Genomic DNA, 15,993 nt, shown 5'->3' with positions numbered 1-15,993 from the left:
GCCAGGCAGGCTCCATTGCCACGTGGTTTCCCAGGGGGTTTCTGAAGCCATTCTCAAGTCTCCGTTGCCAAGTGGTTTCCCAGGGGGGTTCTGAAGCCATTCCTGAGTAACTGATGCTCGTTTGCCAGTGGCTTTCTTGGCATGGCTTTCTCATTCCACCACAGATAATTTTTCTTACTTTTTCCTCAGACATTACTACATGCCTGTCTTGCACAAAAAATGAGTAGAACCAATATACTTTCCAGTTTTATTGCTGTAAGAGACACCTTTTTCTTGGAAGTCAGCATTGGTATCACAGCTAATGCCTTCCTACTTCTCTTCCACATCCTCTCCTTCTTTCTGACGCACAGGGCCACATCCACTAGCTTGACCATTGGACACCTGGCCCTCAACCACCTAGTGATGCTGATCACCATAGGGTTCATAGCCACAGACATTTTTGAGTCTCGGGAGTTATGGGACGACATCACATGTAAAGCGGTCATCTACTCGTACCAGGTGATGCGAAGCCTCTCCCTGTGTAACACCTGCCTGCTGAGCATCCTCCAGGCCATCACCCTCAGCCCCAGGAGCTCCTGTTTGGCAAAGTTCAAGCACACATCCTCACATTACAACATCAGCGGTTTTGTCTTCCTATGGGTCTTCAATCTATCCATCAGTGCACATTTCTTACTCTCTACTGTTGCCACCACAAATTGTACATCCCACAGTCTCATAGTTGTCACTAAATCCTGCTCTCTTTTGCCCCAGAGCTACTTACCGAGGCACACAATTTCCATGTTATGGATCTTCAGGGATGTCTTCCTTATAGGGCTCATGGCCATCTCAAGTGGGTACATGGTGATTCTCCTGTGCAGACACAATAGGCGGTCCCAGCACCTTCACAAAACCAGCCTTTCTCCAAGAGCCTCCCCAGAGCACAGGGCCACCAAGACCATTTTGCCGCTCATGAGCATCTTTGTGTTCCTGTACTTGATGGACTGCACTGTGTTCTCATTCTCAGGGCTGTGGTGGAAAAATGACCCAGTTCACGTCTGTGTCCAGATGTTAGTAGGCAATGGCTATGCCACCATTGGTCCTTTGGTGCTCATCAGTAGTGAAAGACGAATGATCCAGTTTTTCAAATACATGTGGGGGAAGGAAAGTAAGTGTTCAATTGTTCACTGATAAATTTCACTTCTTTCATTGAGCAAATATGTTGATGTTCAAATGACTATTGATTGCCTATAGAATATGCTTTCTGGTTTCATTTAAATGTATGGAGTTAAGTGAGACCCAAGATGGTACATTAGAGTAAAGCCACACTGACTTCAGCCACAGAAAGACATTGGCGCAATAAAGGATGGGTCACTATCAGGGGATTGAGAGACACGTTCAGTGGAGAAGGCACTGAAGAGAAAACAACTGTAGGGAAAGCACCATCTTCACGTGGCTGGGTGAGAGGAGCTGCCGCAGCCCCTGATTCTGGCTATGTTTGAATGAGGGAGAATTCCGCAGTCCCCATTGCCTTCAAGTGCATTCTTGGGAGCTGGCAGGGGTTTGCCATCTACTTTGCTCTTTGAAAGGGAGGCCTCGTAGCCTCCCACCCTTTTCCCACCAACGCACCAGACACAATGGACTGATGTGGATGTGTATCTGCCCTTTGTCCTGACTGAGGAACAATGGGTAGTTATGGTGATGCCAGGGCCGGGATGGGGGAGCTCGCAGTGTGGAGAGTGCGCCCCTGCACTCTCATGACGACGTGAGTTCTAGGCTTATGTTATGTAGCTGAGAGAGAAATGAGTTGTAGCTGATTTCCTGCTCACCTCACCAGTCTGTGGAAAAATATGGGCTCCTTGCATGCTATAGACAGAACTTGCCGAAGAGCTGAGGGACAGAAAATGGAGTAAGCCTGTGCTCTGTGTTTTTTGTGTGCCTGGGTGGGTTGGTTGTGCTGGCACCATGAGGTTACTCTGGACTGTGAATCAGCCAATTCACCCAGCACAGTGAAGGGCTGCAACTGGGCACACATGAATCTATTCCACAATCACCTCCCACCTCTCACTGTAGCCACAGGTGCTCCAGCACACCCAACGTTTGTGTCACACCAGATCCTAGCCCACCCACAGAAGGTGGCTAGAAATCCTTGCCTCTACCTAGCACACACACCCTGGAACTCAAGTAAAAGCCCGAGGCACTCCACAAACCCTTATGTTACATTTCCAGGGAGGAAAAGCTCGGTGAGGCAGAAGAAAGAATTTCCAAAACATAGACAAAGCTATTGAACTCTTTCATCAGAAAAAAGCAAGAGAAAAACCGAGGACAATGTTCCATCCCCGCGGGATACCATCAAATGACAAAACATATGTTTCTGGGGCCCATGCTATGGTTCAGTGGGCAAAGCCTCCACTTGTGGTGCCAGCATCCCATGTGGGTGCTGGTTCTGGTCCCAGCTGCTCCTCTTCTGAACCAGCTCCCTGCAGGAGAGCAGTGGAGGATGTTCTGAATACTTGGGCCACTGTACCCACAGGAAAGATCCAGAGGAAGCTCCTAGCTTCTGATCAGTTCAGGTCTGACCACTGTGGCCATTTGGGGAGTGGGCCAGTGGATGGAAGACCTCTCTGTCTCTCCTTCCCTCTGTAACTCTTCCTCTCAAATAAATAAAATCTTTTGAAAAAGTGCAAATCTGAGACATTCCTGAAGGAGTAGAAAAGCAAAATGAATTGCAATATTTCTTTAGTGAAATAACAGCAGAAAATTTCCTGAATTTGAACAAATATAAGGATATCCAAGTACAGGAAGAAAATTTCAACCCACAGTAGAAATGTTCAGCGAAGATCTTCATCACAACACAATATATTCAAACATTCCAAAGTAAAACACAAAGATCCTAAAGTGTGCAAGAAATAAATACCATATACGTTTAAAGATCTCCAATTAGATGGCAGGTTTCTCATCAGAAACCCAACAGGACTGGAGAGAATGGAGCAATATAGTCCCAGACCCTACAGAAAAAAACTTGTATCCAGTGAAGAAAAAAATTCAAAGAATTTGTTACAACATGACCAGCCTCACAAATGACATTGAAGGATCTGTGACACACAGCAACAGAAAAATAACCAACATCATGAAAGAATATGAAGTTAGAAAGCCTTGTCATAACAGTACAAAGCATATCAAAAGCAGCAGCATTGTTACTGGAAAAACCAAGACTGATTCACTACATATCATTAATAACCTTGAACATAAATGGACTAGACATTCCAATTAAAAGACAGAAACTGGCTAAATGGATATAAAAGCAAGATCCATGTATATGCTGTCAGCATGAAACACGCTACACCATCAAAGATAGCACACAGATTCAAAGTCAAAGGATGGCAAAAGATATTCTATGAACATAAAAATCAACTACCAGGAACATCTATCTTAATATCAGGCAAAATGGACTGTAAGACAAAATAAGGCCGGCACTGCGGCTCACTAGGCTAATCCTCCACCTTGCGGCACTGGCACACCGGGTTCTAGTCCCGGTCAGGGCGCCGGATTCTGTCCCAGTTGCCCCTCTTCCAGGCCAGCTCTCTGCTGTGGCCAGGCAGTGCAGTGGAGGATGGCCCAAGTGCTTGGGCCCTGCACCCCATGGGAGACCAGGATAAGTACCTGGCTCCTGCCATCCGATCAGCGTGGTGCGCCGGTCGCAGCACGCTGGCCGCGGTGGCCATTGGAGGGTGAACCAACGGCAAAGAAAGACCTTTCTCTCTGTCTCTCTCTCTCACTGTCCATTCTGCCTATCAAAAAAAAAAAAAAAAGACAAAATAAGAGGCTGGCACCGTGGCTCACCAGGCTAATCCTCCACCTTGCAGCCCCAGCACATCGGGTTCTAGTCCCAGTAGGGGCGCCGGATTCTGTCCTGGTTGCTCCTCTTCCAGGCCAGCTCTCTGCTGTGGCCCGGGAGTGCAGTGGAGGATGGCCCAAGTCCTTGGGTCCTGCACCCGCATGGGAGACCAGGAGAAGCACCTGGCTCCTGGCTTTGGATCAGTGTGGTGTGCCAGCCGTGGTGTGCCGGCCACAGCAGCCACTCTGGTATGAACCAACGGAAAAGGAAGACCTTTCTCTCTCTCTCTCTCTCTCTCTCTCTCTCTCACTGTCCACTCTGCCTGTCAAAAATAAAAAAAAATTTAAAAAAAGACGAAATAAGAGACAAAGAAGGTTATTATTTAACAACTCAGTGTGAATATGTGACTACAGTAAATGTATATGCATCCAATTCTAGAGACATCAGCTATTTGTTTTTTTAAAGAATTATTTATTTGAAAGAATTATGGGGGCAGGGGAAAAGACAGGGACAATTTCCAACCACTGGTTCACTCCCCAAATGGTCATGACAGAGCCGTGCTGATCCAACACCAGGAGCTTCTTCTGGATCTCCTTCACAGGTGAAGGGACCCAAGTACTTAAGCCATCTTCTACTGCTTTCCCAGGCATATTAACAGGGATCTGGATTCAAAGGGTAGCAACCAGGAATTGAACCAGCACCCATATATGATACCAGCACCACAGGCAGCAGCTTTACCTACTTTGCCATAGAGCCACTCCCTACCTCTGCAGCTATTTAAAACACACACTACTGGTTCTAAAGAGAGACATATGACCCCAAACAATAATAATGAGATGTCAATACCCTACTTTCATAAATGGATAGATCAACGAGACAAAAATATCAACAAAGGAACAACAAAAACATCAACAAAGGAACAACAGAGCTAATATACACTACTGAGTACATGGATCTAATTCATATGTACAGAACATTTCTCCCCACAGCCATAGAATTCACATTCTTTTTATCAGCTCATGAAACATTCTCTAGGAAAGACCATGTAATAGGCCACAAAATAATTCTCAACAACTTTTTAGAAACCCTATGATTCTCAATAGATGCAGATAAAGCATTTGGTAAAATACAACATTGTTTCATAATAGATGTCTTCAGCAAGCTGGGTTTAGAATGAACATTCCTCAACACAATGAAGGCAATTTTTGCCAAATCCACATCCAGCATCACATTGAATGGGGAAAAGCTGGATCCATCGCCTTACTAAGATCCAGAACCAAAAAAGGAGGCCTACACATTGACCTCTACTATTCAATATAGTTCTCGAAGTTTTAGAAAGAGTCATTTGGAAAGATAAAGAAATCAAAGGGATACAAATTAACAGGGAGGAAGGCAAATCATCCGTGTTTGAAGATGACTTGGTTCTACATCATGGAATGAAAAGACTCCACTAAGAGATTACTGGAGCTCATAAGACAGTTTGCCAAATGTACTATATAAACCCACACATACAATTCAACAGCCTTTGAATACACCAAGAATACCAGGGATGAGTAAGAACTCATAAAGTCAAAACAATGCACAAGCTACACAAATTTAAGTAGTCAAATACATTTTACCAAGGAAGTCAAAGACCTATTAAGCGAAAATTATAAAACATTAAGGGAAGAATTAGAAGATAAAAATGTAAAATACCTCCATGTTAATGGACTAGCAGAATTTACGTTATCAAAATATCCATAGTAATCAAAGTAATTTACAGATTCAAAGTGATTCTGATCGAAATTTCACAGAAAGTCTTCTCAGACCTAGGAAAAATGATCCTAAATTCATATATAAACATATGAGATCCAGAACAGCTAAAGCAATTCTAAAAACCAAAACCAAAACCAGAGGCATCCCAGTAACAGATGTCAAGACATACTACATGGCAGTTATAATCCACAGAGCCTGGCACTGGCACAAAAATAGACATGTAGACTGATGGAACACAATAAAAATTAACCCATCTATCTACAAACAACTAATCTTTGACAAATGAGTTAAAATTAATCCATGGAAAAAGGATGGTCTCTTCAACACTTGGTGCTGAAGAGACGTATGAAACAAGACCCTTACCTTACACATTATACAAAAACTAATTCACAGTGGATCAAACATCTAAATACATGATTGATACTGCCAACATACTACAGGAAATCCATGAGGAACCTCAGTAATACATTGCCACAGGCCAAGACTTCTTGGATAAGACCCTGGAAGCAGGCACTAAAAGCCAAAACAGACAAATGGGATTACACCAAGCTGAGAAGCTTCTGCCACGCAAAGGTAGCACTTGACACAGGGAAGTGGCAACTAAAAGAGTGGGAGAAAATACCTGCAAACTAAGGATCTAATAAAGGATTAATATACAAGATGTATAAGGAACTCATGAAACTATATTTCACAACAAAACAAACAATACAGTTAACAAATGGGCACAGGACATGAACAGGCATTATTCAAAGAATGAAGCACAAATGTCCAACCAACACATTAATAAAAGTGCCCAGGATCACTATCAGGGAAATGCAAGCAAAAACCACAACAGAATTTCACCTCACCCCAGTTAGAACGCCTACCATCTAAAACTTAAAAAATAATCAATGAGGACAGGAGGCTGGAGAAAAAGGTACCCTAATCTGTTGTTGGTGGGAATAGAAACTAGTGCAACCATTCTGGATGACAGTTGAGAACCCTTACAAATCAGAAAAAATATCTATGATCCATCCATCACACTGCTGGAATTCACCCACAGAGGATAAAATCAGCATACCAAAGAGTAATTTCTACCACATTTTTATAACAGCTCAATTAACAAAAGCTAGGATATGTTATCAAGCAAGATAAATACCAATTCATGACTGGATAAAGAAAACACAAGTTTTATATATATATATATATATATATATATATATATATACACACACACACACACACATATATACACACACACACACACACTCTCACACACACACACAATGGAATACTACTCAGCCATAAAAATGAATGGCATTTTGTCTTTCACAACAAAATGGATCCAACTGGGGACCGTGATGCATAGTGAAATGAGCTGGTCCAAAAAAGACAAATGTTTTCTGATATTTGGTAGCCAATATAGAATACAAGAGAGTATAACAAAGAAACTGGCATCTTGTGATCTGATTATTGTCAACTGTATAAATTCTTGTCAAATAGTGGTCTTTCCACTTTTTACTTGTGGAACATTATTGTTTGAGGTGCTTTAAGCCTATGATTATAAAGTGAATTTATAAGTATCTTATTGCACGAGTTATGGGAAACGACAGATGACTGAGGAGAGGGAGAGGGAGGGGAAAATACAATTATCTTCTTAGAATTTTATCTATGGAATACATCAAGTTTATTCTCTTTCTGTTTATTTTTAAAAGATTTACTTATTTATTTGGAAGGCAAAGTTATAAAGAGAGAGAAGGAGAGACAGAGAAAGAGAGGAATCCAATCCCCTGATTGACTCTACAAATGGCCACAATGAAGAGGTGGTTTAAAAAAAAAAACAAAATTATAAACCATTTGTGCAACTAACCACAAAAGGAAGATCCAAACTCATAAAATCAGAGCTGAAAAGGAGATGTTGCAACTGATACTACAGAAATAAAAATTATCAGAAAATATTACAACCAGGCATGTGGCTACAAATTAGAAAATCAAGAACAAATGGATAGATTTATCCTGGTTTGCAGATGACATGTACAAATGGATAGATTTATTCTGGTTTGCACATGACATGATCCTAAATATAGGGGAACCAAAAAATTCCACTAAGAAACTATTAGAGCTCCTAAGAGAGTTTAGAAAACTTTTAGGTTATAAAATCAACATGCAAAAATCATTAGCATTTGTATACACAAAAATGTCATGACTGAGAAATGAACTGCAGGCTCAGTAGCTAAAAAATTTAAATTCCTTGGGATGCATTTAACCAAACATATGACAGATGTCTAAAATGAAAATTATAAAATATTGAAGAAAGAATTAGAAGACATAAAAATGGAAAAATCTTCCATGCTTGTGAGTTGGAAGACTATCTTCAAAATGTCCATATAACCCAAAGCACTTTACAGATTCAGTGAAATCCCAATCAAAATACTGAGAACATTCCCAGATCTGGAAAAAAACAATTTTAAAAGCCATATGGAAACAAAAGAAACCCTAAAAAGCTAAAGCATTCTTAAAACACAAAAACAAAACCAAGGCATAACAATTTCTGATTTCAAGAGATACTACAAGGCTGTCAGAATCAAAATAGGCTGGGACTGACACAAAAACAGATACACATACAAATGGAACAGCATATAAACCCGAGAAATTACTCCATGTACCTACAGCCAATTAACCTTTGACAAATGAGCTGAAGTCATTCTCTGGACAAAGAGGAGTCTCTTTAACGAATGGTGTTGGAAAACTGGACCTCTATATGCAGAAATAGAAAACAACACCCTTCCCTTACATCCTATGTAAAAATCAACTCACAGTGCATCAAGGGACCTACACCCAAGACCTGAAACCATCAAAGTAATAGGTGAAAATGATGCAATATAGAGGCCCAGGCAAAGACTTTTTAGATAAGACCAGAGAAGCACAGGCAACAGAAACAAAAATAGACAAATGGAATTACTTCAAGTTAAGAAGCTTCTGTATAGCCAAGGAAACACTCAACAAAGTGAAGAGGCAACCAACAGAATAGAACATATTTTCAAACTGTGCATCTTATAAAGGATCAATATGCAGGATATAGAAAGAGCTCAACAAACTCAACAACGACAACTAAGGAAACAATCCAGTTAAGACATGGACAAAGGACATGAACAATTTTCCAAGGATGAAATCCAACTGGCCAACACACATGAAAAACTGCCAAGGATCACTAGCCATCACAGAAATGCAAATCAAAATCCCAACGGTAGAAATCAAAAGCAATAATGCTCATGAGGACATGGGGTGGGGGGAATATACCCTAATTAACCATATGTGGGAATGTAAACTAGTACAAACAGTATGAAAGACAGTACTGAACTTTCTGAGACTTGAATATCTATCTAACACATGATCCAGCTATCGTACTCCTGGGAATTTACCGAAAGGACATTCAATCAGCATGCAAATGTTTCCTGCAGCTCAATTCCCAATAGCTAAGACACACAATCAACTTATGTGTCCATACACTGGTGACTGGGTAAGGAACATTTGTTACATATACACGATTGAATACTTCTCAGCCTTAAAAGTGAAATCTTGTCTTTTACAAGAAAATTAATGCAACTGGATGCTTTTATGCTTAGTGAAATATCAAATCCGAAAAGACTAATGTGACCAGTATTCTCTGATATGTGGTAGCTAACATATGGAGTGCCCTTGAAAAACATTACATATATGAGTGAAACTGACATCTTGGATCTAATTACTATTTATAGCCCTTGCCTATATTCCTGCTTAGCACAAGTCTTTCTGTTTTTCACTTTTGCTATACTCTTCATTTAGTGGAGCAGTAAGCCCACGATTGTAAAGTAAACTGAAAATGTTAATGCAAAACTTCAAAAAAAATTGGAAGGAGAGGAAAAGAACTATCATTATATTATTAGACTTGCATCTAAGAACTGCAATGAAATCTGTTCTCTTTATATAATAATAAATATATTTTTCAAAAAACAACTTTATCGGGGCCAGTGCTGTGGTGCAGTGGGTTAAAGCCCTGGCCTGAAGCACCTGCATCCCATATGGGCACTGGTTCTAACCCTGGCTTCTCCTCTTCTGATCCAGCTCTCTGCTATGGCCTGTGAAAGCAGTAGAAGATGGGTTCAAACAAATGTGTAGGTAGATATTCAGAGCAGCTTTGTAAGGGGTGTTCAAAACATTCACAGAAAAGCACGTGACAAAAGCAATGCATGGATTTCAGCAAAAACAAACTTTGAATTCCATTTTTCAAAAACTTTTCAAGTGTGTGTATATGTGTGCACACGCATGCAGATAACATGACATTATCTATGGAAAACCTATGCACACCACCAAAAGCAGTTAAAACTCAGAAATACAGCAAGTTGCAGGATATTATGTAATTGTACAAAAATCAATATCATTGTTACACATGAATGACAAGTTATCTGAAAAAGTAAACAATACCATTTCCACACACTACAAAAAATAAAATAGCATAAATCTTAGGTATAAAAGGCCTTACAATGAAAGCTATATTACATTGGCAAATGAATGTGAAAAGGATACAAAGAATTGATGGATTTAAGCAATATATATCAGAAAAATCCATACTGTACAAACTGATTTATTGATTCAACCCACTCCCTAAGGTAACACTGATGTTTTTCCCAGAACTAGAAAAAGAAAATTACTAAATGTGTAAGTAGGAATGAAAGGCCCCAACAGTCAGGCATTCCTGAATGCAAAGGACACAGCAGAAGGCATCACATTACCTGATCATAAGAGGTACTGTAAAGCTGCAGTAATCAAAGCAGACAGGTAGACCAGTGGAAGAGAAGACAGACCATGGAAATGAAAATACACATATACAGCCAACTGATCTCCTCCTTCCCCTAGCACCACCCCCTCTCCGTATCCCCCCTCTCTGTAACTCTGCCTTTGAAATGAAAATAAAAAAGAAATCAGTTGGGACATCTGCAACCCATGTCAGAAAAACAGGGCTTGCGTTCGCATTCTGTTTCCAATTCTAGCTTCCTGCTGAGAAGCAGGTGACAGCTCATGCAAGTAGATCCCTGTGACCCACAAAGGAGACAAGGACTGAGTTCCAGGTCCCGGCTTCTGCCTCACCCAGCCTAAACTATTACAAGCATTTGAGGAGTGATCCAGTAGACGGCAGATCTTTCTCTGCCTTTCAAATTAAGAAAATACACAATTTTAAGAAAACTTCGTCCAGATTGCCCAAAGGCTATGGGTGACTGGAGCAGGTGCACTGTGGTGCTCATCTGTGAGCACATTTTCAGCCCACAGATGTCCTGGTGCTCACTCCTCTGTCTGCTCCATCATAGTCTTGCAATGAGGAATTTGCTATCAGCCATGTATGTCATAGTAAGCTATAAAGCCATTCAACCTTTCAAAAAGCAGAGTGACAGAGAAAAAACTGTCCAAACTCGAAAATAAGCCAATGTAGGCTTCTAATAATTACTGTTGGCAGGTGGTTGTTGGAGTAAAAGCCCACTCAGCCAGCTGCTGAGTCAACTGGATGTGCAGAGGGAGAACAGGACTTCATGCCTGGCATAGGGGTCACCACGCCTATGGGTTCCATGGCCACTGAGTCTGTCAGGTCAGCAGCCATGGACCTAATGAGCCATATCCCTGATCAGAAAAGGCCAGGGCAGAATGGGGTGGTGGATCTCACCCATCACAGCCCAAGTGATCCCAGGCTATGGATGGACACATGTTGTATTAAACCCACAGTCTCACTGCTCTGCTTGGTGGACAAGCTGGGTGAGCAACACTGTTTCCTGGGCATTTTGCTTTTAATGCACTGAACTGTTGAACAGACACTTTTCTAAGTGTTCCCTTCCTAACAAATTTAAATACGTGAACACAGGGTTGCTTCAGATAAAACTGTATGACATCTCTATTTTGGGAGCACAATCACATCTAAAGCCTGGGGCTCCTTCAATGCCAGGGAATCCTGGCTCCCCCACTCTGCTCCATCATCACTCTGTCCTCATTTTCCTTGCCCTGGAGGGCTCAGGGCATGGACTTCTCAGCACATCAGCCACACGGTGCACGGAGGGCAGGAGTGTGAGCTTTGTCTCCTGCAGGGTCTGGGCCATCACCAGACAGGGGCTGCATACTTGCATCACATACAGGGACACAGCAGGGGTCACTAGGTCACCAAAAAACAAAACTGTCTCCAAAGGAATTTGTTTTCACCCACTGCCATCGTAGATCTTTTTCTATCTTAGTTGATCTGAGACAGAGCTTGAAAACTGAAACTAAGAGCTTGGATATCATAGAATATGTGTCTAATGCCACACAGAAACCAGGTGCTGTGTGTATGAATGGATGCCTTGACCAGGCCACCCCCAGACTGAATGGAGGGGACCCTCAGCATCAGGGAAGTCATGGAGGAAACCAGGGGTCTCTCAGCCAGGGGAAGGGGCACTGTGCTGTTGAATGGTTTGGACTAAGGGGCTCTCAGGATAAAACTGGGAGAAATTGGTGTTGTCTACAGGGCTGGGCCCCTTCTGACCCTCACTCAAGTGTCAGGAAACTCAGAAGAAAGTTTTGAGCTCACCTCTCCCCAGATTGCTATTATCCAGGGGTTAATACAGGAAAATGGAGAGACAGATGACAGGTTCCACTGGGGATTCTGTGTTCTGTGCTCCCAGTGGGATCCATCACCTTTCCCCAGAAACCACAATGAAGATCCACAGAGAGATGAGATCAGAGAGTCTTTTCCTTAAAACCCTGCAGGGTGCTCTCAGGTGCATGGAATCCCCCAGCTGTCATCCTGGGTAAGTGGCTCATTATTCCATGGATGGGCAATCAGGGTGCGGTGGTTCCTAGGCAGGGTATGAATGGGTGCAAATGTGGCTACAATGAAGTTTGCAGCAGCCTCAGAGGAGACGTGGGCTCCAACAGTCCTCCACAGCTCAGCAGTGTTCTCTCTGATCCAGTGAGAACATTTACTTCTCGGGATATTTGCTCTTTTAATTTGGAAACCCATAAAATTAGCACATTTTTCCATATGAAACAGTCAACTGATCAATTTCAGTTTCACATTCATTTCTTTCCGTGACATGACATCCACTAGCTTGGTTTATCTCTTGACGAAGTGCACATTTTCCAACCATTTTCTTACTACGACAGTTCTTGTTTCTAACCACACCTCACGCGGGACAAGTGGAATTCTCAGTTTCCATTCAGTTATCAGCTTTATTCTTTCATCTGCAGGACACTGAGCTGTCATTTTACACCACTTTAAAGTTTGTCCTGAAAAGTACCTTAAGCCTTTTTTAGCAAATGGGAATGTTTGATAAAAGTTATCCCTCTGCTTCCTCCCAGTGTGTTCTCACAGAGGGCTTTCTTGTCCTGGCTGCAATTTCACACAGTTCAGATTGATGAAGTCAGCTCTCGGGATGTGCAGCAAGTCCAAACCAGAGGATGGGGAAATGAGGCTCCACTACACTGAATGACAATGGAGTGATGAAGATAGGACACTTAATTCTCCCTTTCTCTGAATTTTAGAATAACAGTATGTCAGAAATAAGTGTCCTAATAACTACTCTATCCATGAAAAAGTCCTCGTGTATCACTGATGATAAATACTGAAGAAATCATCCAAAAGCTGTACTTTGGAAATTTATATTTATTAAATAAAAGTTAATATAAAATTAAAAAGTAGAAACTAAACTTTTAACATTTAATAAAATATTGAGGAAATTTTGTTAGGAAGAAATTCTAAAAGAAATAGTTTCATATTCCTTGATGTCCATGCTTGAATTAAGTTTTCCCCCAATTTGATATACTGATGATACAAGAAATGTTGTGCCTGCTATATACATATCATGATTTACTAGAACAGAAAAATGCTAAGTAATCATTCTTTTTTGTTAGGAGGATAATTTGGGAGAACTTTGCCTCTGCTGGCTGCTGTCAGCTGTTTTTTCATAGATCTCATAACCCTCCAGCTCGAGTTGTACACGAAGAGAACATGCAGCTCCATACACACACAGTCCCTAACATACATGCACCATGTGTGGTCAGTGCCACCCACCAGAGAGCTTTTATGTCGACCATGTGGTGAAGACAAACTATGGTAACAACAAAGGTGAGCTCTCTCATATATCCAAGGTACATTAGAATGAGCAGACATGAATCCTAGTTCATATCCATTAATACAGTCCTGAGAGAGATGCAGGACCACGCTTATGCTCCAGGTGACAGAACTGACACACCCTCCCTCTCTTCCTCCCTCACCCTGTCTCTGTCCACCTATTAACTCCTAGGCAGAAAGCCCGCACTGGGGCCTGCAGAGGGTTTTCCTCATCCTGTTACCACTGCCAGTTCTCTCCTGTTCACTGGCTCGGGTGCATTGACATGATCAGTAACACCTTGTGCCTGGCCCATCTGATGGTGCAGTGTGTGGTAAGACTGCCTGACTGGGGTAAATGCAGTGTCAGAAGTGACTGCTGTTTACTGGGGTGGCACACAGTCCTAACATTGCTAATTTGCTCACGGAGCATCAGACTTCACAATCAGTTCTGCCAACTCCTGGCAGTGAGCATTCAGTGAAATGCTGACTTCCTGTTGACTTTCTTATTCTGTGCATGTTTTGTTCTCCTAACCTGCTCACTTAGCCTTTCCCTTCCTCTCCCATGGTGCAACCTGTGCGAATGAGAACTCTTGCAGGACTTTCTTCCACAGGATTTGCCTGTGCTTTATGTCACTGTATTCAGAACTTCAGGTCTCTCTGAGGGCAGGTTGCTGTCTCCTGTGTGGAAAATAGATTTTGGGCTTGGTGCATCAGGAGAGCAGGTGTGGTGTCAGCATTGCCATTCCTAGGAGCTGTGCTGGAGGAGGGTCTACTGGCTTCTCCTGCTATGCAAAGACTTCTGTACCATCCTCTACTCTCCTACTCCATGTGTGCTACTCAGGGCTGTGTGAGCAGGCACAGCTGGGGAGAACTAGCTGACAGCATTTCTACACTTTCTTTTCTGAAATGTTCACATCTTAAGGAATGTTTTCTCATAAAATAACACAGTACCAGGTATTAGATATATTTAGCTTCCTTTCAATGAGTGCATAAAATAAAAATGTAAACATCTGGCAATGACAGCTGCAGTGTGCACTCAGCACTGTGAGGTCACAGCTGGGGGAGAACACTCCTGTCTTCAGCCGTCTCTCCTGATCCTCCACAGAGACACCATCAGTGGGTACCCTGGATGCATCCAAATGTGTCTTCTTCCTGATCACTACCCTGGGAAAGAAGGAGATGTCTTTCAGCTCCTTCTGGGGAATTTCGTCCATAGGCAAAGCAAGGCTTTTCCAGTGGTTTGAAGAATGATCCATGAGAATGGTACTTCCTGATATGATCCCTACTTTGTGGCATCATCTGTCCTGCCTTTTCTTACACACGCCCCTGACAAACACTCAACTTCTGTTGTCCACCAACCCCAACTTACCAATAATGAGGAAGCTGGCAGATCAGTGTTCTAATATTATATGTCCATACTTATATCAGATACAGTTATATTTTTAAATCTGAGTTAAAGCACAGTACACCCAAGAGAACTTCAAAGCATGCGAGGACCACAGAATTAAAAGGTAACCATATTTTGGTTAAACAGAATATTTTGAAATCTATACATATTCTATATGCACTTTAAGTTTTAAAGACCTTTCATATATATGTAGTTCAAATTTTAAAAAAAAACAACAAGATTTTAAACATTTATACCTATTTCCAATAACTTAAAGGAAATTCTCAAATATTTCAACATATAAGAAAATAGAAGTATAGAACTTTGATGGTTTTTAAAGATTAATTAATTTACTTGAAAGGAAGGGTTACAGAGAGATGGAGAGAAAAAGGAGATTTTCCTTTCCTAGTAATTTTATGCAATTTTCTAAAGCATTACCTTAAATTATTTTTTATTAAATGTTATTATTTTAAAACACTATCAGAATATTTTGCCTAGCTTATGTGAAATAGATACATAGTAAACAGTTGAGTTTCTTTTTAGGTACAGGAAAGACACAAAAGACTGTTTAGAACTTTGTCCCATCATCATTTCTGTAGAAAAGAATCATCCGTCTACATAGACTGTGAACATATCCACTGTGATTTCTATGAGGCAGGAATGGAGCAGGAAGGAACCATGGAACAGAAGGTGTTCAGACCCTGCTCCTCCAGGCAAGGACAGAGCAGGCAAATTAGAGAACAACCACTATAACCCAAAAGGTGCACTTATGAAATTTGTATTTATTAAATAAAAGCTTTCTATTAAAAAATATGAGGGGACAGCACTCTCTCAAGGTGAGAGGAGGAGACCATCACAGGGACAGCAGTGCCTGCAGTTTCTGCAGAGACTATTGTTACCCGCACGTGTTCACACACGTATGTAATAGAACCTACACCTGTTCACACACAT

General features: G+C 41.5%; 1 protein-coding gene across 1 annotated transcript; it reads left to right on the top strand.

The window, feature by feature from the left end:
• Positions 1–219: 219 nt before the first annotated feature.
• On the top strand, positions 220–1,718 carry LOC149124427 (vomeronasal type-1 receptor 90-like). The gene has a single exon (XM_089306763.1). It carries the CDS (start codon positions 220–222, stop codon positions 1,165–1,167), a length of 948 nt encoding a protein of 315 aa, XP_089162889.1. The 3' UTR covers positions 1,168–1,718.
• Positions 1,719–15,993: the final 14,275 nt, after the last annotated feature.

Source organism: Oryctolagus cuniculus, chromosome 10 (genome assembly GCF_051225735.1).
Source record: "Oryctolagus cuniculus isolate XC-2025 breed Fujian yellow rabbit chromosome 10, ASM5122573v1, whole genome shotgun sequence".
NCBI lineage: Eukaryota > Metazoa > Chordata > Mammalia > Lagomorpha > Leporidae > Oryctolagus > Oryctolagus cuniculus.
Note: the sequence above shows the minus strand (reverse complement) of the source record. Positions and strands in the feature narration are given on the sequence as shown.